Source organism: Lissotriton vulgaris, chromosome 1_1 (assembly GCF_964263255.1).
Source record: "Lissotriton vulgaris chromosome 1_1, aLisVul1.2, whole genome shotgun sequence".
Classification (NCBI taxonomy): Eukaryota; Metazoa; Chordata; class Amphibia; order Caudata; family Salamandridae; genus Lissotriton; species Lissotriton vulgaris.
This window is the reverse complement of record NC_141685.1, coordinates 163,011,101-163,035,367: the sequence shown is the minus strand read 5'-3', so window position 1 is coordinate 163,035,367 and position 24,267 is coordinate 163,011,101. Positions and strand designations below refer to the sequence as shown.

Below are 24,267 nucleotides of genomic sequence, written 5' to 3'. Positions count from 1 at the left end.
ATACCTAAGACATCATTGACTGATATTGGATCACAGTTTGTGTCAGAGTTGTTGGAGCAATTCTTGTCCACTCTATCATCCTCCTAGCAATGGGTCAGTGGAGCCCTTCAATAGGATGATTATCGACAGTATACAAATTGCCGTTCAGAATGGTAAGTGCTGGGAATAAGGGTTGGACAAGTTGATTTAGTTTTACAGAATCACCCCTGATAGAGTGCAGCCTGTGTCGAGTGTCAAGGAGTCGAGAACCATTTATGAAGGACAATGCTCCTTGGTTGTCTGGAGATCGACATGAAGAGTGGTCTTCCTCTGTGATCATGAGTAGCCTGAGGAGAGCCTAAGAGGTGCTTAAAGAGTACTTTGATCAGGAACATAGTGTTAAGAATGTGGTGTTGGAGTCAGGTGATTGGGTGCAAGTTGAAATGGGTGTGAAAGTTTAGAGAGGTCAAAGAAAAATAAGACAGTCCCCTTCAGGTGATCGCATTTGTTTCTGTTTCTGCTCCATTAAGTGATGGTTAAGACTTTGCATTGCAGTAAATTATCCAAATGTAACAAAATTATTGTGTGGAAGGAAGAGAAGGTGATGTGGAAATAAGGAATGGTTGTCTGTGGAATGATGAGTCAAAATGTAGGTCTTGAGTGCGATGACAACAGTGTAAATCGTGAGCGTTGTTGTAGGGAGGGGAGTGATGAGAATGTTGTGGAGATGGGTGAACCAGGGGACACTCCATATGGAGAATCCTGATATGGTTCCTGCGCAATCTTCCCACACTAATAAGTGGGTAAGAGACAGTATGCAACCAGAACAAGTTAAGGATTTAGTTATGATCTAACAGAGAGGACTGCCATGCAGTTGCTGGCATTAAATTGTATTCTGCTCCTTGCTCAAGGAACACATTATATTTATAATTGTTAGGTGTATTTTGTATTTATTGTTTTAGGGTTATAACTTATTGGTTTATTTATTTATTTTGGTACATTTTGCCAGGTTTTAAAGGAGGAAGATGTGTTGTGTTTGTAAGTGGCACGTGCCCCTTGTTGGTATTTGGAAGGGTAGTGGATCTGGATAGCGGAGCGGTTAAGGGGATCTTCTGTATGAGGCACTGACAACACTCGACAATGCTTTGCCTCTTTAATAAACTACTATTTAACTCACCTTGGACGCATGAATCTTTACATTTTCCTTGGTGGTGGCCGAGACTGGGCCCAAATAACACAGCTACCTTTATCACCAGAAATGTTGATGTCCCTACTTTGTTTTTTGGGGACTTTTGTGCATCATTCGTGTTCGCAAGCCATGCCCCACAAGTGAGGTACCTTGTTTATCAGGAGAAGTGTGGCACACAGAACAGTGCAACAACTGTTATTATGAATTCATTGTCTCTCCATTATTGGCTTCCAAATGTGAGTGAGTGTGCAAGAAAGATCACATTTTGCAAATCACCCTCTGAAGCACATGATGGTGTGGGTAACCTAAGCTCAGGCTTCTCTGAGTAACCACCAACCCTAGAATTAGTATTTAGGACACATTTAAAAAATGCAGAGAGGCCACTCATTTTTCATCCATTAATTTCCCAGTATGAATTGAAGCCTGGTGGGTACACAGTGAAATATCATTATAAGCTGCAGCTCAAATGTTGTAGACAACCAACAAACGCTATATAAACTTGCAATGAGAAAGGTCTAACGGACGTAACCATGTATTGCTTTTGTAAATTTGCAATTGAGGTAAACAATTACAGATGAAAACGTGAGCTATTTCTATTTTTCCATTATTTTTTATTTTAATAAAAAAAAATACCTGTTGCTGAATTTGTAATGTTGTCTAGTTTTCAGAAATGTATAGCTTTCCGGGTTCACCCATGTCCTCCACATCTTTCTCCACCCAAAATTGCAAGTGGGTGGAAAGCACATAAAAAGGGAAAATGGACCATCCCTTGGAGAAGTTAACATACTGTGGTATTATTTTTATAACTTTGGTTGTACCTGAATGCTGGGAAGTTACTGATCTTGCAATCCAAATCTTTTGTTGATGTCCCTTATTGCAGGGGGAATGTTTGGAAGGCTTAAGTGTGAAGTCCCAGAAACATAAATGAAAGGACTTATCACAAGGGAGAGATTCTTAGCAGCAAAACGGCTAAAGGCGAAACCAACCCATATGTTTGTTTTCACATACGAAGTATTTATTGGTTATATATCATTGACTTATCTAGTGAACAGATATCTGTGTAATATAATTAATTCAAAATAAGAATAATGATAAATTATTTTGTGCAGATGAGTTAAAGGATTTAGAGCCTCAAATTATTCCATGTGATCTTACACACTCAAGTGTAAAGCGCGGCTGTTGTCTTACTTTGACAGGTCACGTGACTGCTGATTCTGATGAGTTATTCATCGGAAACGAGTTCATGGAGGATACGCAAGTTACATCTGTGAAGGAGCAAGGCGGCAGTCCCGGCACAGGTGAGAGATGCGTGTCACCTGCAGAGTGGATGCGTGCTAAGGTGAAGGTCCTACCAGATCCTTCTTGGCCCACTGAAGAGAAATGTCTATCTTACAGGCCCTGCAGAGCTGAGAAAAGGAGCATGAGGCCTGTAGCCCCTCACTCAGACTGTACCTGAAGGAACACTTATATATAAACCTTCACTCAGCAGACTCTAGTGTATGTGCCCGTTCGCGCACAGGTCGCGTCTAGCGCTAGCTATGCTGCCTCTGATACCCAACTCCACTTAACCTACTCTAGAACCGAGCTACTACAGCTAGGTCAACATCCCCAGGTAAGTCATTCGCTGGGTCCCAACACCGAAAATTCTGGGGTACTGTCTTGCGGTCTGCTCAATGTCCGGTCGCTTTGTAAACATCATTTTGAAATTGCATTCCTTATTGACTCCTATGGGCTAGATGTACTTTTTCTCACCGAGACGTGGACTCGAGCAGATAGCGATGTAGAACTTGGACTGGCCTGCCCTCCGGGTTATAAAATCATGCACTGCCCCAGGTTAGGGAACACAGGCGGAGGGATAGGATTCATCTTTAGAGACTCCTTGGCCTTCTCCCAGTTTGAGGTAAAAGCGGTCCAAGGATTCGAACTCATGGGCTTTTCGCTTAAAGGGCATAAAGGTGTTTTGCAATCTGGATTGCTTTGTTATAGACCCCCGGGTAATGCACTATCCAAAATACCAGATTTGATTGATTTAATCTATGATATCTCCAATTCGCATGCTAGATTACTCATTTTGGGGGACTTCAATCTGTGGCCTAATGGGCCTTCAGATACAGCCTATAGAGAATTGTGCTAGGCCTGCAGCAACCTTCAGTTGCAACAGCTGGTACTTTCTCAGACCCATATGAAGGGTCATGCCCTAGACCTGGTTTTTGCGGAAACCATTCAGGTGGTGATTAGGGATATAGTCATCCAATGCTGGACGGACCATGCTCTAGTCCATTTCTCCCTCTACCTTCCCGTTGAGTTCTTGAGCAAAAACGGTTCGGACTCCACCAAAGTTAGTAGGCAATGGTCCAAACTTCTGAACAACCCTGATCTTCCTCTTTTGCTTCCCGGAGGTTTTAATCTGAAGGAGAATGTGGAGGCGAGCTATTCCAGCTTGTGCCAGCAAATCACCAACTCACTGGATACGCTGGTTCCTATACGGAAATCAAGAGCCAGACGCAGGCCGCCCATGCCATGGTATTCAATCAGCCTTCTCCAATTAAAACTCCGGTGCAAACAGGCAGAAAGGGTCTGGAGGAAGTCTTATTCTGAGGCTGCTAACCCTATATAAACAAGCACTGCTGGACTCTAAAGCCCAGATCAAGTGCGTTAAAGCAAAATACTTTGAGGATATGTTTTTGTAGGCATCTAATAAATCACAGACCTTATTCAAAATAGTTAATGACCTTTCTAGGCCGATCTGCGCTGCTAATAATATTCCAGCCTCACAGTCTCTCTGTGACTCCCTAGCAACTGCATTTGAGGACAAAATTGCCAATATCCTGAGTGGTCTTTCTAACGTAGGCACTCCTTGTCCCCAGTCCTCAGTTGCCCATGTATCGTCCTCTACTTCAGATGAGCCAGAAGATCAGGCAGGTCACCGGCGGCTGGAGAGTTTTACTCTTCCTCCGTTTGATGTGTTCTGCGTATTAGCTAATGGGGTGTCTTCGTGCTCTCCTCTTGATCCACTACCCCACAAACTTTGGAAATCTTTTCAGGGGGAACTCTTCCACCCCTTATATTCCATCTGCCACCAGTCCTTTAGCACAGCCACGGTCCCAGAATGCTGGAAGTTGGCAGTGGTCGCCCCTCTCCTAAAAAAGAAACTACTCTTGACCCCACCTGTCTGGCAAACTATCAGCCAATCTGCCCCCCTGCTCTGGAACATCGTGCCCATGGAGATCAAAACTCTACCTTCCCTGGATCTTTTCAAAAAGGCCTTAAAAACATGGTACTTTTCTAGAGCCTACATAGGTTGAACTGCAGGTTTTTGTTATGAGCTGGTTTTTTGGAATTAGGCGCCTTGACGCCCATTGGGCTAAGTTTGCGCACGACAAGATTCCTTTATTATTATTATTATTATTATTATTATTATTATTGCTTCCCTTCTCGGTTAAGATCATGGAAAAGCTTGTGACCCGATCGCTGTCCAGCTTTCCGGAAAGTAACATCTGTCTGGATGTGGCCCAGTTCGGCTTCCAGCCGGCTCACGGTACGGAGTCGGCGCTGGTGGTTGTGTTGGATGCTCTCCGCTCTCGTGTCGGCAATGGTCAAGTAGCCTTTTTTAGTGCTGCTCGACATGTCTGCCGCGTTCGACACGGTCAGCCACTCCATTCTTGTCAACAGGCTGGAGGAGATCGGGGTAGCGGGATTGGCACGGGATTGGTTGATTTCCTATCTCCAGAACAGACACCAGGTGGTGGCTTTACCACCCTTTCCATCAGGCATTAGGAGAGTGGGACAGGGTGTCCCCCCAAGGATCAGCGATCAGTCCCATCTTATTTAATTTGTACCTCCGCCCCCTGATCAGTCTGATCAAGTCTTTCGGCATCTCTGTGATTAATTATGCCGACGACACCCAGCTCATTTTCTCTCTTGAAGGAGAAAATGCTGTGTCCACAGAGACTTTCCACCGATGTATGACCGCCACTGCCGACTGGCTAAAAAACAACTCTCTCCAGTTCAATAGCTCAAAGACCGATGTACTCCACTGTTCATTGGACCGTGCCCCGCGTCCTCTACCGGCAGACCTCTGGCCTTCTTCCTCCTTGGGCAATGTGGTGGCGGCGGACTCTGCCCGCAATCTCGGAGTCATGTTTGGTCCAAATCTACAGTTGGATGGTTTTGTCAACAAAACCATCTCTACATGTATGATGCTACTCCGTACCTTGCGGAAAATTCTTCCCCTGCTTCCGGCTCAGGCTAGGCCAGAGGTGGTGCGTGGTATTATCCTTAGTAGGATAGATTATTGTAACGCACTGCTTTTAGGGGCCCCCGGTACTTTGATTAACAAGCTGCAGCGTATTCAAAATATGGCTGCGAAGCTTGCCCTATCTAGACCGCGCGCAGCTTAACTCCTCCCTCCCGCTAAAAGATCTTCATTGGTTGCCAGTTCAGCAGCAAATCTACTTTAAAGCATCCTGCCTGGTCTTTAAGGCTTTGAATGACCAAGGCCCAGTCATGCTACAGAACCTCTTTTCATGGTACCATGCAGCGAGACCATTGCGCTCCTCCTCAGCATATCTTGTGGTGGTTCCGAGAATCCATAGGCTACGGATGGGGGGCCGGTCCTTTGGATATGCGGCTGCCAAGCTCTGGAACTCCCTTCCTCTGTCCTTGAGGAGTTTGAGGGCTTTTCCATCTTTTAAGAAGGGTTTAAAAACCTACCTCTTCCCCAGGACAGTGTAATGACGTGATTATGTAGCTGGTCCAGTAGAGTCAAAATCGCCAGGATGCCCTCTGGGTGACAGTTTCGCGCTATACAAATGTGCAATACATACATACATATATGAGGGAGACGGTTCATTGGTCACTAAAACAAATACGTACACGCGATGGAGTCTTTTAGATGCTGTTCAACTAGGGGTCATTTTAATTGCCTGATAGCTGCTAATGACTTAATAGGAAGCCGTAATCTATAACGAGATATGGAGTCAAATGGATTGTTAATTTTTATCTCCTGAAAGCGACATTGCAACTCTGCTCATACTGCAGTACTTCACGTAATGAACTATCACATACAAATTTTCAAATCCCAGGGAATTGATGACGTCCGAAGAGGCCCGTCATCTCTTACAGATGTTGTGATTGACTGCACCTCTGTTGAAGGTGATCGTTTGGGTCTGGTCTCTTAAGAGCCTGGCCCGTGCACCATGAGTATAACTCAAGATCCTTAGTAAAAGGTCAGATGGTGTTGACTCTGAGAAGGATGAGCCTGTTGCCACTCACAGAGATCAGGTGCGCTGCGGAGACACTCCGCTGACGTGGAGAGGAGAAGTGTAATATTCGGATGACATTTAAGATGGGTGAACCAAGTAAGGGATCCAGTGAGATGCTCAGGCCATTTAACAGATTATGATAACTGCATTGCTTCTGGACTGAACCATCTACTTAGAATAAGTCAAGGTATCAGAAAGGGAGACTAAACCGCTTGATAACCTACCGTCTGACAGTGAAGCTCATGACTGCCATGGAAACAAAAGGCTCCAGGTTCAGGATGATAACAACAGCATCCTCTGCATCCATGCCTTTTAATATATTTATTGCTGGCATGCACCTATTATCTGGGGCCTTGATAAGCCATTATCTGCTCCTCAGTCCAGCATTACGTTGAATTGCCTTTTACAACTGTTGGAATGCAGTGCAATCTCTGCGAGCGCACAAACTAACCTAAAGCTAATAAGTTAGTAGTTAACTTCTACCAAGTTCCTTATTAATTCTTTTGAGATGCTCCTCAATCTGGGCGTGAAAAAGCGTGTTTAGTTTTTTTGTAAAAGACTCCTTACCCACCAGCCTGGTTGGTGACTTTCTTCATCATTCCAGATACCTAGAAAATCAAGAGTGCGCCTTTGTCGCCTAGTTACAGTTTAGCGTTTTTTTTTTAGGGGGGGGGGGTTGATTATCTTAAATGAGAAAAAGAGGTGAATTAACATTTTCTTTTGAATTACCCAACAGTGTGGTGTACTTTAATAATGGCATCTGTAGACAAGGATTAAAAGCTGTGGTGGATGCGTTGTGAGAAACCAACGGACTCTGTCATTCTTGGTATGGGTCGACATGTTTTTTTTTGCTCCAAGATGGGCAACTGGTAGGGAGCTCCGTCTGGAGGCTCCCAGGGCTAGGGATCGCTATTGGCGCAAATCCTGTTGAAATCCCAGCCATCACCCCCCCCACTCAGGAGAACGGGGGATAAACATAGGGGCAAACGCAATCGGAATCTAGCGCCCCCAGCAGGATCGAGGACAGAAAAAGAAGCTGCAAAGCCTACCAGGACATGCAACCCACTCCACCTGCTCAGCCTACCCCACGAGCAACCCCTGCCTCGCACGGGTAACACCTAGGTGGTTCAGTGGGGACAACAGCGCCACATCTTGTGCTGCATTGCGCACCTCAGCGCGGTCTGCTTCTGGGCATGCCTCATGCCGACGGGGAGTCCCGGGGTGTGGGGCTCCAGGGGAGAGTGTGTCTCCCGGCCATCTGGACGCTGCTGCACCGTGTGCTGCTGTTGTGAACATATCTAGGACCCTATTTAAATATTCCCGATTTATGCCCTATTGTGGTTATAACAAATCATATCCTTATAAAGGCATAAGAATCATATCCATATTTAGTCCTAGCCAATGCAGTCCAAATATTGCAAGGCTACTCCCATAGACTCCTAGAAAATACAACGCGTTCTTAAACAAACCAAGCCTCCAGCAGCCCGGGAATTCCCCCTGCTTCTGTATTGATTTGTCCAAGAACTCCTTGGAGTCCTGAAAGAACTGCGAGTTCTTAGTGACGTCTTATGTCCAACCTTACGTCAAACTCGGCACCTTCCAGGTTTAAATATACCAGCACCTGCCTTAGCAAACACACAGTGGTTTGGAGTAGATCGGCTATCTACTTCCCCAACGCCCTGCTGACACGAGTGCGGAAGGAAGCCGACCCTCCCATTGACGCACTGAAAGAGACGCTGTCCTTTCTCCTGCCGAGAAATCCAGCTCCAGTGTTTCCAGTCACCCTTCCGGGTTGCTGGGAGATCGAGTCCTGAGAAAGAGATACAAGACCTCCTTCATTCTATAACCAAGGTACGGAGCTGATTAGATCCTAAGAGAATTCTTGATTCAGATTCTTGGCAAAAACTATCTTAACTCAAACTACATCTCACTTACTCCTTCCCACGTACTAGGCTTAGGTTAGGTACACCGGGGTAGGCGTATTTTAGAAACTCCAGTTGAGTACGTTTAGTCAACTTTTATCATTGTATGTATTTTATCCGTTTTAAGTATCTCATGGCTCAGAAACCATTTCAATGCTTTTACAGTATTATTTCATAATACTCCTTTTACTGTACGCACTTTACTTTATGACAAGTATTGCAATTGTGGCAATTCACTTCTCTTGCATGAGAAAGAAGACTGCTCAATAAATAACCACTTTTATTGAAAACGCCCGTCTCTCTATTTCTCTGCACTCCTGGTGAAACTAAGCATGCACGATTGACTGAGTGAAATAGCTATCTATTGTTTCCGCGACTCTGGAGATATACTCTTTATTCTGGAGGGAGCAAAGTTGTCATGTTTATGCGGTTGTCAGAAACTAATCCCTTCTTGTCTATTCAGGAAAGTTAACTCCTTCCTGTTCACTCGAGAAAGTTTCTAGTGACCTCTGAGCCAGCTGGCACTCACAATTAAGTCTAATATATTCGATAGAGACCTAGTCCACCTCAGTCCTACGTCTCAACTATTGTTTATGTTATTCCAATGCGCAGAGCCTATTGGGAATATAGGAACTACACTACATGGCGCCCAACGTTTGGTAAGGGGATAATCTAACGCTAGATACTAGAGAAACTCAGTCGTGCTTTTCACACAGACCCCTTTTTCCCGTAAAAACTCCAATAGACGTCTGGAGTGGGTAAAAAGTTAATATCTGCCAGAACTTAGTAGGATGAGAATCCTATGTATTAGTTTTTGGTTTAGTCAATGTTGAAGGATACAGTGTTCCAAAATATTGTGCACCTAATCTTTGTTTCCTTGAAACTTACTCTGCAAACTTTGTCAGCAAAATGCCAGAAAGTGACGACCAAAGATAGAGAGCTAGAATAGCAGCTCAACTCTTAGCGGATGACACAGCTCTCCAAAATGATGACCCGGATGCAATAATCATCCCAGTCAATGTAAGGAAGAGTGTAACTTATAAACTCATAAATAATGGGGTATCATCAAGAGGTGGTACAGTCATATTTGTGGTAGAGGCCCATGAATATCGGCAGACAGAGGTATTCTAGCCTGGATACGTTTTCCAGCAGCAAATGCCGTGACACACGAGTTCCACTACTACAAAATAGAGGAATCTCCAGAGGAATACGCCCCGTGTGAGGACGTTGAAATTCCACTAACTTACCAAGAGCATCAGCTCTGGTTTAATGGCGCCCTAAAACATCAAAATCATATTACCAGGCTCGGTCCACTAGGTAGACCAGAAGCCACATGGCCAGTTCTATCCAGCTACACACCACATCCCGACATTGAAAAAAAGTCAGACAGAGAACTTTTAGTTCAGCTAAAACAATTAATTAAAATACATAGACAATTGATCCAATATGTCATGCGGACTTTAACAGTCCAACCAGCAATAAAAATTCCACAGCACACCCCTCACTGGGGAACACAAATAAAATTACACCACAGACTATACAATCAGTCATTGGCAAATTACCCGCAAAACGGGCACAAATTCCATTCTGGTTAGCTCAAAAAATTACTCCGATAGAGGCAGTATTTCCTGATACTACACCTCATGACAAACACAGAATTCTGACAATCTGCCTACCAATGGGGATCGCACCACATGTGTAAGACTGGGACACTTGGGGAACGGTCTTTGCTTCAATATACACAAAAACGCATGGTGTTCCCTCTATGGCGGTTATACCAGACGTACTAAGATTGATTCAAAATGAATACGGTCCAGAACCTGCTTTAACTCTAGGTATGAAGTTACTGAAAGACTTTAAGCAAGTCTCGGCTATATTACTAGCCAACATAAAAGGAGAAGAAGCATCTGTGGCGATCCGCCAGAAACTGAAAGAAACAGATGTAGCAGAACAACCTTTTGAACTTGCCAGAATAATTGAAAAATCCTATGAAGAATTAGGTTGAGATAGTTTGGGTGGGAAACCACTAAAACCACAACTAACTGAAAATCCTGAAAAAACCTTTATCAAGAATAATCTCAATACTCCAAAAAAGAGGTGGGAGGGTAATAAACAAACCACTCCCAGCGAAAAACAAATTCAGTTCAGAGGAAGGTCTCCTCAACGGAGAGATAGATCTCCAGAAAGAGGAGGCAAGTCTCCCCACAGGGAGCCCTCTGAAAAAAGATGCAACCTTAGAAATAGGGACAATTTAAGAAAACCTGACAGATATCAAGATATTGATACAAGTCCCTCTCGATCTTTTCAGACTTTCTCACAGAAATCGGAAAGAAGAGGACGGTCAGAACACAACGAAGAGACATCAAGTCCAAAGACAAGGAACCTGCTCATCAAAGTAAAAAATTACAATTTCCAAAAAAGAAGGTAGCTAGTATTAAAATAAAACATGCTGAGGATTTTGAGGACACAACTGAAAAACGGAGAATGGGCCTAGACAATGCTAGACAGCGCAGCAGAAGTGACCTCTGAGCTAGCTGGCATTCGCAATTAAGTCTAACATATTCAATAGAGACCTAGTCGACCTCAGTCCTACGTCTAAACTATTGTTTATGTTATTCCAATGCGCAGAGCCTATTGGAAATATAGGAACTACACTACACTGCTGGGCGGGGTCGGGCAAACATCTGCCCTCGCTTTGACTGCAGCAATCTTGTCTCGACTGCGTCGATATTGTGAAGCCATCTGCTGGGTGGCCATCCGCCACCACTGCATCGTAAAGGTTCTGCTGAGTGGGCTGCTTCTCTCCGCACCTGATATCTGATAAAAGTGAGCGTGAAGGTTATGGAAAGCCTGGCGGGAGGAGGGTGTGATTCCAGGCCCTTCTAGCTCTGGTGTGGAAAGGTGAGTGTAATGGGCCGGGCACTACAGTGATCCACCTCTTAGCTTGTTATTTCCTTTGAGTCAAGTCACCTGGACAACATGGCTGCTAACACAGCTTGCCCCTCAAGCCTGTAATACCTGCCTCAGCCTAAGGATTGCTCCACCAGAACTTGGGACACCGTGTGGAGCTGCCCTTCTCCCCCTGCACTGCAGCCCTAAAATAATATTTTATGTCAGATTTCTCCCTTTTGTTTTTGAGCTTCTTCGTAGTAGGAAGGCTTGGGCTACCTCACAACAGGCAGCTAGCTAAGGCTACTTCATCAGTGTGATTGCTACCAGTCGCCAGCCTCAGCCTACTCTTTGCATTACCTCTTCAATTGAAATGCTCTTTGGGCTACGTCGGTGGGATCTCCACCAAATGCCAGGCTCTGTTTTCTATTTGGGCTACCTATGCAGCTGAATGACATTGGGCAGCGCTCTAAATAGGTTTTCTACCAATCACAGCTCCTGTTTTTGACCAATCTTCAGCTGAAAGCACCTATGACAAAAGCGTAGATTTCGATGCCAGAACACAGCTAGGTCAAAGCTTGGTACTGTGGACCTACACTGCTACCCGGCGCGCTTACTATATTTCCATGCACATACTGTCACTCACAATGTCAAGATATTCTGTTTACCATATGCCAATATTGGCCTGATGTTTAATCATACTTACATCTAAACCTGGTTTTGTCTACCTTACATTATTGGTTCAGTGCTTGAACCTGTCCATATCTACTGCTTGTATACTGCGACTGTATCATTATCCTATGTGTTTCACAGTGTTTCTGGACATGTACTGTTTCTTATGCCTACAAGTTGTACTATACTACCACACTGTTTTGATGATGGCACATGCTTATGTATGAACTAGGCTCTTGTCCGCCTTATGCCATTATTGGTTCGGTGCTTATCAATGTTAATCCCTGGTATTGTACGACTGCATCATTACCCTCAGCATTTATTGTGTTTCTGTGCATAGACTCTTCCATATGCGTACAAGCTGACTCTGCCCACCAATATTGTCTTGTGTGCATACACTGTGATTTCATGTTGATGTTGTCTATTGTCCACGTTGTGATCTTTACCTATTATACTTCATATCAGCAGTAGTGTCCTTGCCTGTCCAATGTATGCTGTACAGGTTTACCCTGACGTTGTACCCATGTTATTGATTTATTCAGTATATCCATGCCCTAGAACTGCTTAGGCCTCCCCGGCAAACTGGCCTACAAACAAACAAGTGCAGACAGCATCGCCCCCATCAAACCACCCAACACCAAGAGGTTCAACAAACATGCCATCTGAGAATGCAAATCAATAGAGCGACGCGGGCACTCCAGCAGAGACCACACACACCACACCGCACTAAAGTTCGCCCTCAGAAGACATCACCGCTCCATCAAAGAAGCCAAAAAAGATACCCTGGCCACTTGCATCGAAACCAGCAGCAGCCACTCAATGGAACTATTCAACATCATATAGAGAGCTCTCTGCCCCAGCAGCCGTCAAAAACACAACCCCACACAGGACCTCTGCGACGCCCTGTTGAACCACTTCCACAACTAGATAGGAGACATTTATAGCAATTTCACCGCTCAATCAATGGAGATCATTCCACACGACTCCTGCCGACATCCCGCACAACCACCTCACCGACTGGACTTGAAGGACTGGGTTCTTGGACCCAGCGGTGCCAGGGCACAACACCTGAAACCTTCGTGGGTAACCTGCTCCGGCGTACAAGTCACAGAGACACGGGACACTTCCTTCGGCGTCAAAGATTCAAGGTTTATTTGCTGCAGGGAACACAGAAGTCACAGGAAGTACATCGAGTGTAGTTCAGGGAGACTGCTTCAAATTGGTTCTGTGGATCGCTCCTTTTATACAGTTTTTACCCATAGGATAACATGATACACAAAAGTTTACAACCCGGTTCCCACAATTAGCCCCCAGAGGGGTCGCTTTGGTCACTTTGAAACACACAAGGTCCGGAACATAAGTGCGGAAACATTTGGCGGTTCCCAACTGTAAAAACCCATCTTCCCACCATTAGCAAATTCCAATCAGCAGTAAAGTAGATCGAAAATAGGAACAAAGACAGGTGCAGAGGAAGACGGAGACAGTGGGGAGATCGGAAAGGGTGTAAAAGGGGAGGTACCGAGAAACACGAGATACAGGCATCAAAGGGATGTGCCTAATGAGATGCACGGCTGAGACAATAAGCCCGTGCGGCAAGATGAGCCTCGAGCGGCGCCATCTGCCTTACAGTAGCATCCCCCTCGTCATAAAGACACTTACAAAGAACATGTGTCTTCCGCAAATATCTTGGGAGTCCCAGGGTCGCGAAGCGGACAGCGTCCGTTCGCTGGCTACTTGAGGGCAAGAGACAAAATGGATGCCGTATCTAAGATGGAACCCGTGGGTACAGATGAAAAACCCACATCACAAACGAACGGTTTAAGTTAGCACAGCGAAACTGCGCACACTTACTAAACTCGTCATTTGCGGTTCATAGATACCAGACTCGACCATATTCGTGCGAGTTAAAAACACCACTTACAATTGTCACGGAACCTCAGACGCTCCTTTTGCCCTCATGTAGGCAAGCACTAGTCGGAATCATATTCGATATTCATCAGACCCTCGAGATGTTGTTGTAGCATAGCTCTGTCCAATCGAGTCCCCTTGGTAGCAGATGGTTGTCTCATACACGTTGTAGCACAGAGGCCACATAAGGCAGGACCACACTGCACGCAAAGGCAACACGTGAACAGGAACACTACCACAACCCCGATGATCATCAGAATCTTCCAACCCCAAGTCGACATCAGGCCCCAAAACCACCCAAGTAGCGTCCAATCCCCTACATCCACGTGTATGGATTCGGAGATCTTATGCAACTTCGAGATGGCTTGATAGACAGTAGGAGCATTATCTGGAATGAAAATGCAGCAGCTCGAATGGATCACTTTGCATACCCCACCGCGATCTGCTAAGACGACATCTAAAACCATACGGTTTTGTAACGTCATAAGTCTCTCCGCCTGAAGTTCTGTGGTGATATTACCAAGGGCACTGGCAGTAATATTAGCTGTCGATTCTACCACTCGAGTCAACTGTCTCAGGTTCCTACTATTAACCATAGGTCCCCAAAACGGGAGGAAACCCTTGAAAAAGTCTCCTGCCTCTTGACCGGCAGTATCCTCTTCGCTAATTACGCCTCGTACAACTCTAGTCTTATGATAATCAGCATCTACAGTGAACGTCGGAGGCAACAGATTTGCAATGAAACATGAGCCCATGAAGTCTGCGGGCAACCATGTGTATGCACGATCATAACAGATAAAGTAGGTACCCTTGGCAGCCAGAAACACAGGGGACGAGAACATTGGCAGAACGTAACTTTCAGTGCAAGCACTTGCTCCAAGTGGGGCTTGCGAACCACGACCCATAAGACAAAGATTACCAGTGTGGGGTACGACCCATATTGGAGGCGAGCTTTTAAGCTGCTTTTCACTAATGAACATACTATATTCCCCTCTACTTAGGACCCTATAGGCTTGTACCTCTTCTTCAGGGATAAGAAAAGGATCATGGATCTCATCTTCCATATCCTCTATTGCCATCGATAGCAGCCTCTGATACGAGGTAGGACCAGAGTAGGGGGAACGTTGTTCTTGAGTGGGGTGGAAACCCAGTGCGCTTCGAAACATTGTTTGGAATGCTCGAGCTGACCCTTGGGAACTATACGGTAATACCAGATATGGAATTCCCTTACCCGTAGTATGTGGCATCAACCCACACACCCAACAATTAGTAGTGTTAACCACTAACTGATGCTGATGGAGGAGCTGAATAAAGGAATTGTTGCGGAATTCTACACGTCTAGCCTGCTCGTGTTCCGGTAACATATGAAAGGAATGAGGAGAAGCAGTAGAAGTAAGGTTAGGGTAAGGAGTAGGAGTAGGGGTAGCAAGTAAGAAGTAAGACATAGTGTAATACACCCCACCCGTCAAAAATGCAGAAGCAGTCAGAAACAACACAAACAATTGAAATATAAAACATTTGGTACGACTGAGTTGCTGCAGCTTGAACCTGTACGCCTGAGCTCCTTCCAAATCATTCAGCTTCGAAAATGCCATTCCCTACGACCGTCCGCAACGTTTCTTGACGCACTTCGTTCTGTGCAGCAATAGTCAATCCCCAGGAGTTCCTAGGAACCGACGGCCTTTAACCTAGCGTCAAGACCTACTGTCCAGAAGGAAGTACGCGCGCGGCCCTACGGCCTTCAATACACAATATGTATGTACAAGCACAATGTCTCTCAGCTGTGGAAGGAAAAAGATACAAGGAAGAAGCTTGATATATGTACAAAAAATTTTCAATGATACGAATGTTCAAAGTTGATCATGGGAAACGAGGATATTGCAGTTGTCAATTTCAGCAAAGCAAGAAAATTTTATTTGTCCTTAGTGTGAGATCGCAAAGAATATCGATGTTTCCCGGGACGTGTCTGCTCGTCGAACAAAGGATCCGTTGAAGAGACAGCGTCCTGCTGATCAGTTGGTTGATCTGGTCTTGAGTCTTTTGCTGACAAGTGTTCAACAGTGGCTTTCTGCTGCGCTGAGGGTTCTCCAACAAGCTGTGCGTCGCTAAAAGGTACAAACGCCGGCAATGTTTCTGTTTCCGTTGACGCAATGCCTTTCCTTACCCACGGGTCTGCCGACAAAGGAATAGGGACTCGCTTACAATGGGTAGCATGTACCCAATTTTTCCGCCCCTCAAGACGAACGGCAGTCCTCGTGGCCAGGAGTACCTGGTAAGGTCCGGTAAATCGGGGGTCCAGATTGTTCTTGCGTGAGAAGTTACGAGTAACCACCCAGTCCCCGGGCTGGAGCTGGTGGCCTGGACCCTCCGTCTGCGTCGGCAAGGCGTCGTAAACCTGTTGGTGAATTAACCTCAGTTTAGCAGTCAAGTCATGTAAGTAATCAATCAGCATCGGATACTCAAGATCAGAAAATATTCCTGGCCTAGGAACCCCCCACACATTCGCAGGACGGCCGAACACTATCTCATAGGGACTAAGCCCTATTCGGGAGTGTACAGTCGCCCTAGTTGACAGTAATGCTAGAGGCAAAGCATCAGGCCACGAAAGTCCAGTCGTAGCCTGAATCTTCGCTAGTTTTAGTTTAAGGGTGCCATTGTACCCCTCAACCAAACCAGCTGACTGGGGATGATTGGCGCTATGGAATTTTTGATTAATTCCAAGGCCCTTACACACACTCTTCATCACACTTCCAACAAACTCACTTCCGTTATCTGACCACACGGCTCTAGGCATTCCATACCGAGGAAAGTATTCCTTCAGTAGGATTTTCGCAGTAGACAAAGCAGTATTGTCTTTGAGGGGATAGGCCTCGATCCATCGGGAGAATGCGCAAACCACAACCAAAACGTATTTCAGGTTATTGCATCGCTCCATATGGATGAAGTCCAATTGGATCACCTCAAAGGGATACGAAGGAGGAGCAAAACTGCCAGGGGGAGTTGGGGTTCCTTTGCCAGGATTGTACATTATGCACACCATACAATTCTTCACCAGACGTTCAGCACACTTTGTAATGCCATCATTCTTCCACACATCAGCCAGCAATTTGCAAATGCCTTTCGCGCTAATATGTGCTAACCCATGTGCCATTGTCACAACGGCCAGCACATACGCATCAGGCAACATCCATCTTTTCTGATCTGACAAATCAATCCAGCAACCATTCACATCCAACTTTCCCGTACTTTCTTTCCACTTCATCTTTTCAGTGTCGGTGGCCTCATTCTGAATTGCTTTCACGCTCTCTATGGTATCTTCACACATACTCGATTCTGCAGGCCACCTAACCGAACTCGTCACATACATTCGAGTGCTAAGGTTCCGGGCAGTCTCCTTAGCAATCTCATCTGCAAACGCGTTACCACGACCAACATCATCCGTCACTTTACGATGCGCACTACACTTAACAATTGCAACTTGCGCAGGCAAAGTCAATGCATCCAAAAGATCGTTCACAAGCTGGCCATGCTGGATTTTCGTGCCATGCGACGTCAAGAAACCACGCTCTCGCCATAATCGTCCAAAACTATGCGCTACACCGAAAGCGTACTGGCTATCGGTGTACACATTCACACGTTTACCTTTTGCTAGCACACATGCTCTAGTGAGAGCAATCAGCTCTGCAGCCTGGGCAGAATTCTGATTCAATCTCGCAGTCTCAACAACAGTATTCAATGTTACAACAGCATAAGCAGTAGTCACATCGCCATTCGGCAACTTAAAACATGACCCATCCACATACAGAGTGCCATCCGGGTCCTCCAATGGGGTGTTTTTAAGGTCCACACGACCTTTTGTTTCCTCTTCTGTCCGCAAGTAACAGTCATGTTCTGCTACTTCATCTGACTCTGCACTAATTGGTAACAAAGTTGCCGGATTTAGGACATTACAACGTTTTATCTGAATGTGGCTTGCCAAGAGCGTCAATTCGTACCCAGATAACCTCGCACTCGTCAAGTGCTGAGTTTTCGTGCGATTCAAAAGAGTATCGACTGCGTGCGGAACCATCACTGTAAGCATATTATCCATGACCAATCCTGCTGATTGTCGGATGGAGACCGCAGCTGCCGCAGTTGCTCTCAAACAACTCGGCAATGCTCTAGCTACTGGGTCTAAAGTCGAGGAAAAATATGCACATGGACGTTGCTTACCACCAAAAGGTTGCGTTAGAACACTCAAAGCACAACCTTCCCTCTCGTGAACATATAACGTGAACGGCTTGCTGTAATCAGGGGTACCTAATACAGGGGCCGAACACAATGAATCACGTAATTCAGAAAAACTTTTCTGACATTCTTCCGTCCATGGTAAAGGAGTTGAAACATCCTTGCACGTAAGAGCCACCAATGGTTTCGCTAGCAATGAAAAATTAGGAATCCATTGCCTGCAGTACGACGTGATACCTAGAAAGGCACGCACATCTCTTTGGGTTTGTGGCACAGCCATTCGCGCAATCGCTGCAATTCTCTCTGGGGTCAATCTCCTTCCCTCCTTTGACAATAAGTGACCTAGATAGGTTACTTCTTGACAACAATATTGGAGTTTAGAAGGTGACACCTTGTGATTTAACTCACAGAGATGTTGCAGCAACGACACTGTAGCAATTTTGCAAATGTCCTGAGTATCAGCAGCCACCAATAAGTCGTCGACGTATTGGATTAAAGCCGCACCAACCGGCAACCGAAAAGCATCCAGTTGACCCTTCAAAGCTTGACTGTAAATCGATGGACTTTCACAGTAGCCCTGAGGAGCGCGTTTGAACCGGAAGCTACGTCCACCAAGAGAGAAACCGAAAAGGTCCCTGCTCTCTTCGGCAATCGGGATGCTGAAAAATGCATTTTTCAAGTCAATCACCGAAAACCATGATGCAGTAGCTGGAATCAGAGTCAGTAGCGCCGTGATGTCAGGCACAACAGGAAATTGAGGAACCACAATTTTATTCACCTCCCGTAAATCGATAACAAAACGATAAACAGGCGGTTTGGTAGGATCCGTACGTTTAAGAATGGGCAGTACAGGGCTATTGCACACGTTTCCCCGAGTCTCCTCGATGACATCTTTCTCGATCAAGTCATAGATGATCGCTAACAGAGCTCGTTCACCATCAAGGGAGATACGATATTGGGGAATACGTGGCAATCGCACATTAGACTTCAACTGAACAACATAAGGGGAGATATCAAGTAGGCCCACATCATTTGGACCCATCGCCCACAAAGACGCAGGAAGAGAATTCAATTCCGGTGGAAGCTTATCGAGGGACAAATACATGGGAGAGACTACCCTCTCTCCTAACGTAAGCTTTACACCCGCAGGAGAACAATACAAAGTTGCATACAAACGTTTAAGCAAATCCAGACCCAAAAGATTTTCACCACAACCAGTAGTCAAAATCAACGGAGCTTCGAGCTCACGAGGCCCAATTGTAAGGGGCAAAGGGCGCGAAACTGGATTGCTAACGGGGGCGCCAGAAAATCCAACGGAAACATTTGTTAAGCCAGACAAAGGTGCGCCAGGGAGTTTCGAACGCATGATGGAACTTTTCGCTGCACCAGTGTCCAACAGAAAAGGCTCAACGACGCCCGATGTAGCAACTGCGACGTAAGGCCCTCTCTGATCAACCGGAACTGATACCACTCCCTCTCCTTGTCTTTGGCTGTCCTAGTAATTACTATCGTCAGTTCCCTGATCGACGTAATAATCGTCTACATTGTACTGCGCAGATCGTCCTTGCGATGATCCACGTTGATCGAAACAGTTATTAGAATTTGATGAATTGTCAGAGCGATCATTCTGAGCACCACGACCTCTACCACGTGATGCGTGCTGTGAACCACCACGGCCTCCTTTAGACGAATTACCACTATTACGTTCATTTAAAGCAGGACAATTGAATTTAATGTGTCCTTCCTGTCTACAATAAGCACATTGATTGTACCCTAACGAGGATCTTTGGAAAGAGGAATCATTACGTGGCTGCGATCGATTCGATTGCAACTGTGATCTATTCTGCTGAGGCGCATTCAGATTAGAACGCAGCGGATACGCTTGTTGTAACAACACTTTAGTTTTTAGCTCTTTCGTCTTTTTATCAGCACGGTCATTTTCCTCTTTCTCTCTATTCTCATAATATTGTGCCGTGGCCAATATCTGAGCTGAGGTAGAAACGGCCCATGCACTCTCTGAATTCTTTAATTTATTGCTCAGATCGGGCAACAAATTCGACACGAATTTATCCACAAACAACCTCTGTCCACCCTCAGTACCCATATCCTGTCCACTATGATCAATGAATGCGTCCTCGAACCTCGTAAAGAAGTCGGAAACACTCTCATCTTTCTTCTGCTTACAGGCTGACAACTTGTCCCAATTTACCCTCATAGCTGGCATAAGCGTTTTCATTAATGCAATGATTCGCTGGGGGAGAGCAGCAATCAACTGATCAGGCTTAGCGCCACCAACTTGCAACCCATCTGCCGCTACAATGGCCGCCCAATCACCACCCAGTTCGTTTGCGTGATTTTCCTGACGAATCTTAGCCCATACCGGTTGCGGTACGACATTGCCAAACAACATGTCGATATCAGCGAGATTCATTACCGTAGCATCTACGAGCTGCGATAATTCTTTGTAATACCCTGCAGGATTTTTGCGAGGGTCAGGCAAAGATTGCTTCACCTGTAATACTTCCGATCTTTTCCATGGGAGGTGTATCCATACTCTCTGGAAGAATGGCGGAACCGGGGGGTTTGCCCCAGGATTACCTGGCATCCAAACTGGCGGCACTTCACGCATAGGATATTGGCCAGACTCGTCTGATTGTTTTTCAATGTCCTCAACGAACAATGCATTAGGTATTGGAGCGGGACGGAAAGATAGCAACCGCTCAATAGCACGTCGGACATTAGTATCTACTATCAGGCCAGTTGCGAACTGAAGCCGAAGCTCAGACAGGGCGGTCAGCACCTCGTCAGGCGCATCGGCCACTATCTGATCATGAAGGAACTGGCACATTTCGTCAAACACATATCTCTGAGTTGGTATGTTGAATTGATTAAACGTTTCGAGGACAACGCGGGGTGGATTTCTAAGAGGGTTTACCATCCAACCCATCGCCATATTATATAGTGCAACACGTTCTCTGTTACCAGGAAGCTGACTACGTCTCTGAGGACCATCGGAACCAGCAGACCCAAAAACAGGTCCGAGCGACTGAAAGAAGTTTGTCGCAAGGGGAGAGTTACGATTACGAGTAGAGGGAGAAGAGTAAGACACAGGACTAACAAGAGAAGGAGTAGAGACAGTAGCAACAGCAGGGGTTAACAACACAGGAGCAGTAGCGGGAGCAGGAGTATGTGGAAGCGGAGGAGCAGTAGGAATAGAAACAGACAAAGGTGCAGGAACAGACGGAAGAGCGGGTGCAGGTTGAGGAACTGGTGGAGGAACAATAGGTGGAAGAACAGGTACGGCAGGGACCACAGGAGCTGCGGTACCCTGTACGTACGGAGGTGGCGACTTCATAAGATAGGACATTAAAGGATCCTCAACTGCCTCTTCCTTCTTATCCGACTCCGTAGGCAAAGCAGGATAACATTTATCTATGGACATACGCTGTAGTCTCTCAAACACTTCCTTATCCTTATCCTCCTTATCACGCTGAAACTGCTCAGCTTTCTTCACTATAGTAGCAACAGTATCTCGCTGACTACGTTTATTCTGTCTGATTTCTTTCTGTCGGGCTTCTTTGCGCCACAACCGAAAGGCATCAAACATGGCCGGCCTAGATTTACGTTCGAACAACTTTATTTCCAAATTATCTAAGATCGACGCCTCGAAGCTACCGTGAGGTGGCCAACGAAGATCGCCGTCTTTCTTTGTATATTTAATCCAATAATCGTTAAAAGCAATCGGGCCTAGCCCATGTTTGCTATATAAATCATAAGTAGGAGTTCCAACTGGAGGTATCGGACACGAGTCCTCCAGCAGGGAATCCGCACCACAAGGTCTGAAACAACTAAACAAAGTACTGCGACCAGGCATCTTGCACACTAGCCGAGTTTCACAAACTTCAAGGGTTACGGGATTTACCAAGTCCCAGCAAAGAACAAAACCCTCGGTTTTTGGCGGCTGGCAAAGTGTCACCGACAAAAACACTCACACAGCGTGAACAACAAAGACACTCGCTAAAGTGTCAACAACCAAGAACTCTGGGAGCGACCCACAAAATACTTAACTCAAAGATCGATGGCGTCACCAGGAAGGCCCGTCAATCGTCTCGCTATACCAAGGTCTACGCCAGGCGCCAAAACAGGTCTACAGTCAGGGCAGCAGTCCGTCGCAGCCGTCAGGAGGCGGGAATCTTCGCGGGAAAAGTCTTCGGGCCACTTATTTCGACAACAGGATCGATGAAGTGGGGTGCACCTTCCCTCGGAGATTTCACATGAAGTTCCTCACGATCGTCGGGCTTGGACCGGTACCACTGATGCAGCCCCACGTTGGGCGCCAACTGAAGGACTGGGTTCTTGGACCCAGCGGTGCCAGGGCACAACACCTGAAACCTTCGTGGGTAACCTGCTCCGGCGTACAAGTCACAGAGACACGGGACACTTCCTTCGGCGTCAAAGATTCAAGGTTTATTTGCTGCAGGGAACACAGAAGTCACAGGAAGTACATCGAGTGTAGTTCAGGGAGACTGCTTCAAATTGGTTCTGTGGATCGCTCCTTTTATACAGTTTTTACCCATAGGATAACATGATACACAAAAGTTTACAACCCGGTTCCCACAATTAGCCCCCAGAGGGGTCGCTTTGGTCACTTTGAAACACACAAGGTCCGGAACATAAGTGGGGAAACATTTGGCGGTTCCCAACTGTAAAAACCCATCTTCCCACCATTAGCAAATTCCAATCAGCAGTAAAGTAGATCGAAAATAGGAACAAAGACAGGTGCAGAGGAAGACGGAGACAGTGGGGAGATCGGAAAGGGTGTAAAAGGGGAGGTACCGAGAAACACGAGATACAGGCATCAAAGGGATGTGCCTAATGAGATGCACGGCTGAGACAATAAGCCCGTGCGGCAAGATGAGCCTCGAGCGGCGCCATCTGCCTTACAGTAGCATCCCCCTCGTCATAAAGACACTTACAAAGAACATGTGTCTTCCGCAAATATCTTGGGAGTCCCAGGGTCGCGAAGCGGACAGCGTCCGTTCGCTGGCTACTTGAGGGCAAGAGACAAAATGGATGCCGTATCTAAGATGGAACCCGTGGGTACAGATGAAAAACCCACATCACAAACGAACGGTTTAAGTTAGCACAGCGAAACTGCGCACACTTACTAAACTCGTCATTTGCGGTTCATAGATACCAGACTCGACCATATTCGTGCGAGTTAAAAACACCACTTACAATTGTCACGGAACCTCAGACTCCCCTCAACACTGAGACTACCGCGACCATCATGACTTCCTTACACTCAGGCACTCCGACAGACCCCTGCCCACACCACACCTTCAACCTAGGATGGAAGGACATCTGCCCTCCGCTCACTTACATCCTCAAAGCGGCCATCAACACCGCCACCTTCCCAGAAACATAGAAACTCACAGAAGGGATACCCCTCCTAAAGAAACCCACCGCAGACCCCAACGACCTCAAGATTTGCCCCCCTCATCTCACTCCTCCCATTCCCTGTGAAGGTCCTTGGAAAAGTCATCAACCACCAGCTCACAGACAACCTGGAGAGAAAAAACCTACTAGACACCTCCCAATCCAGCTTCTGATCCAACCACAGCACAGAAATGGCCCTCATAGCCTCAACAGACGACATCAGAACCATACTCGACTGTGGAGAATCCGCTGCCCTTATCCTCCGCGACCTCTCTGTGGCCTCTGACACCGTGTCCCATCACATCCCGGTCAACAGACTTCACCACATCAGCATCAGTGGCAACGTACTCAAGCTAATCAGCTAATTTTTTCACAGGACGCTCACAAAGAATTTGTCTACCACTCTACACCTCCAAAGCCAAGGACGTCATCTGCGGCGTCCCCCAGGACTCCTCGCTCAGCCCCACCTTCTTCAACTTCTACATGACTCCGCCAGCCAACATCGTCCGCAGCCACAGATTCAAAGTCATCTCATACACAGACAACCCCCAACTCATCCTATATGCCACTGAAGACCCCTGTGCAACCAGAGCCAACTTCCGGAACGCTATGACGAAGATCGCCACGTGGATGAAAAATAACTGTCTGAAATTGAACAAAGACAAGACGGAAGTGCTCATCTTTGGAAGAAGCCCTCCCCTGTGATACGACATCTGGTGGGCCCCGCTCTCGGACCTGCACCAACCCCCTCCCCCCACCACCCACACCAGGAATCTGG

At 46.3% G+C, this 24,267-nt stretch overlaps 1 protein-coding gene across 1 annotated transcript in view; it reads left to right on the top strand.

The window, feature by feature from the left end:
* Positions 1-24,267, top strand: part of LOC147737980 (uncharacterized) — a 210,367-nt gene that overhangs the window by 59,612 nt on the left and 126,488 nt on the right. The window contains exon 4 of the mRNA XM_086950366.1: positions 2,365-2,466. Within this exon, the coding sequence (XP_086806492.1) occupies positions 2,365-2,466 (102 nt within the window). The remainder of the gene's footprint in view (positions 1-2,364; positions 2,467-24,267) is intronic.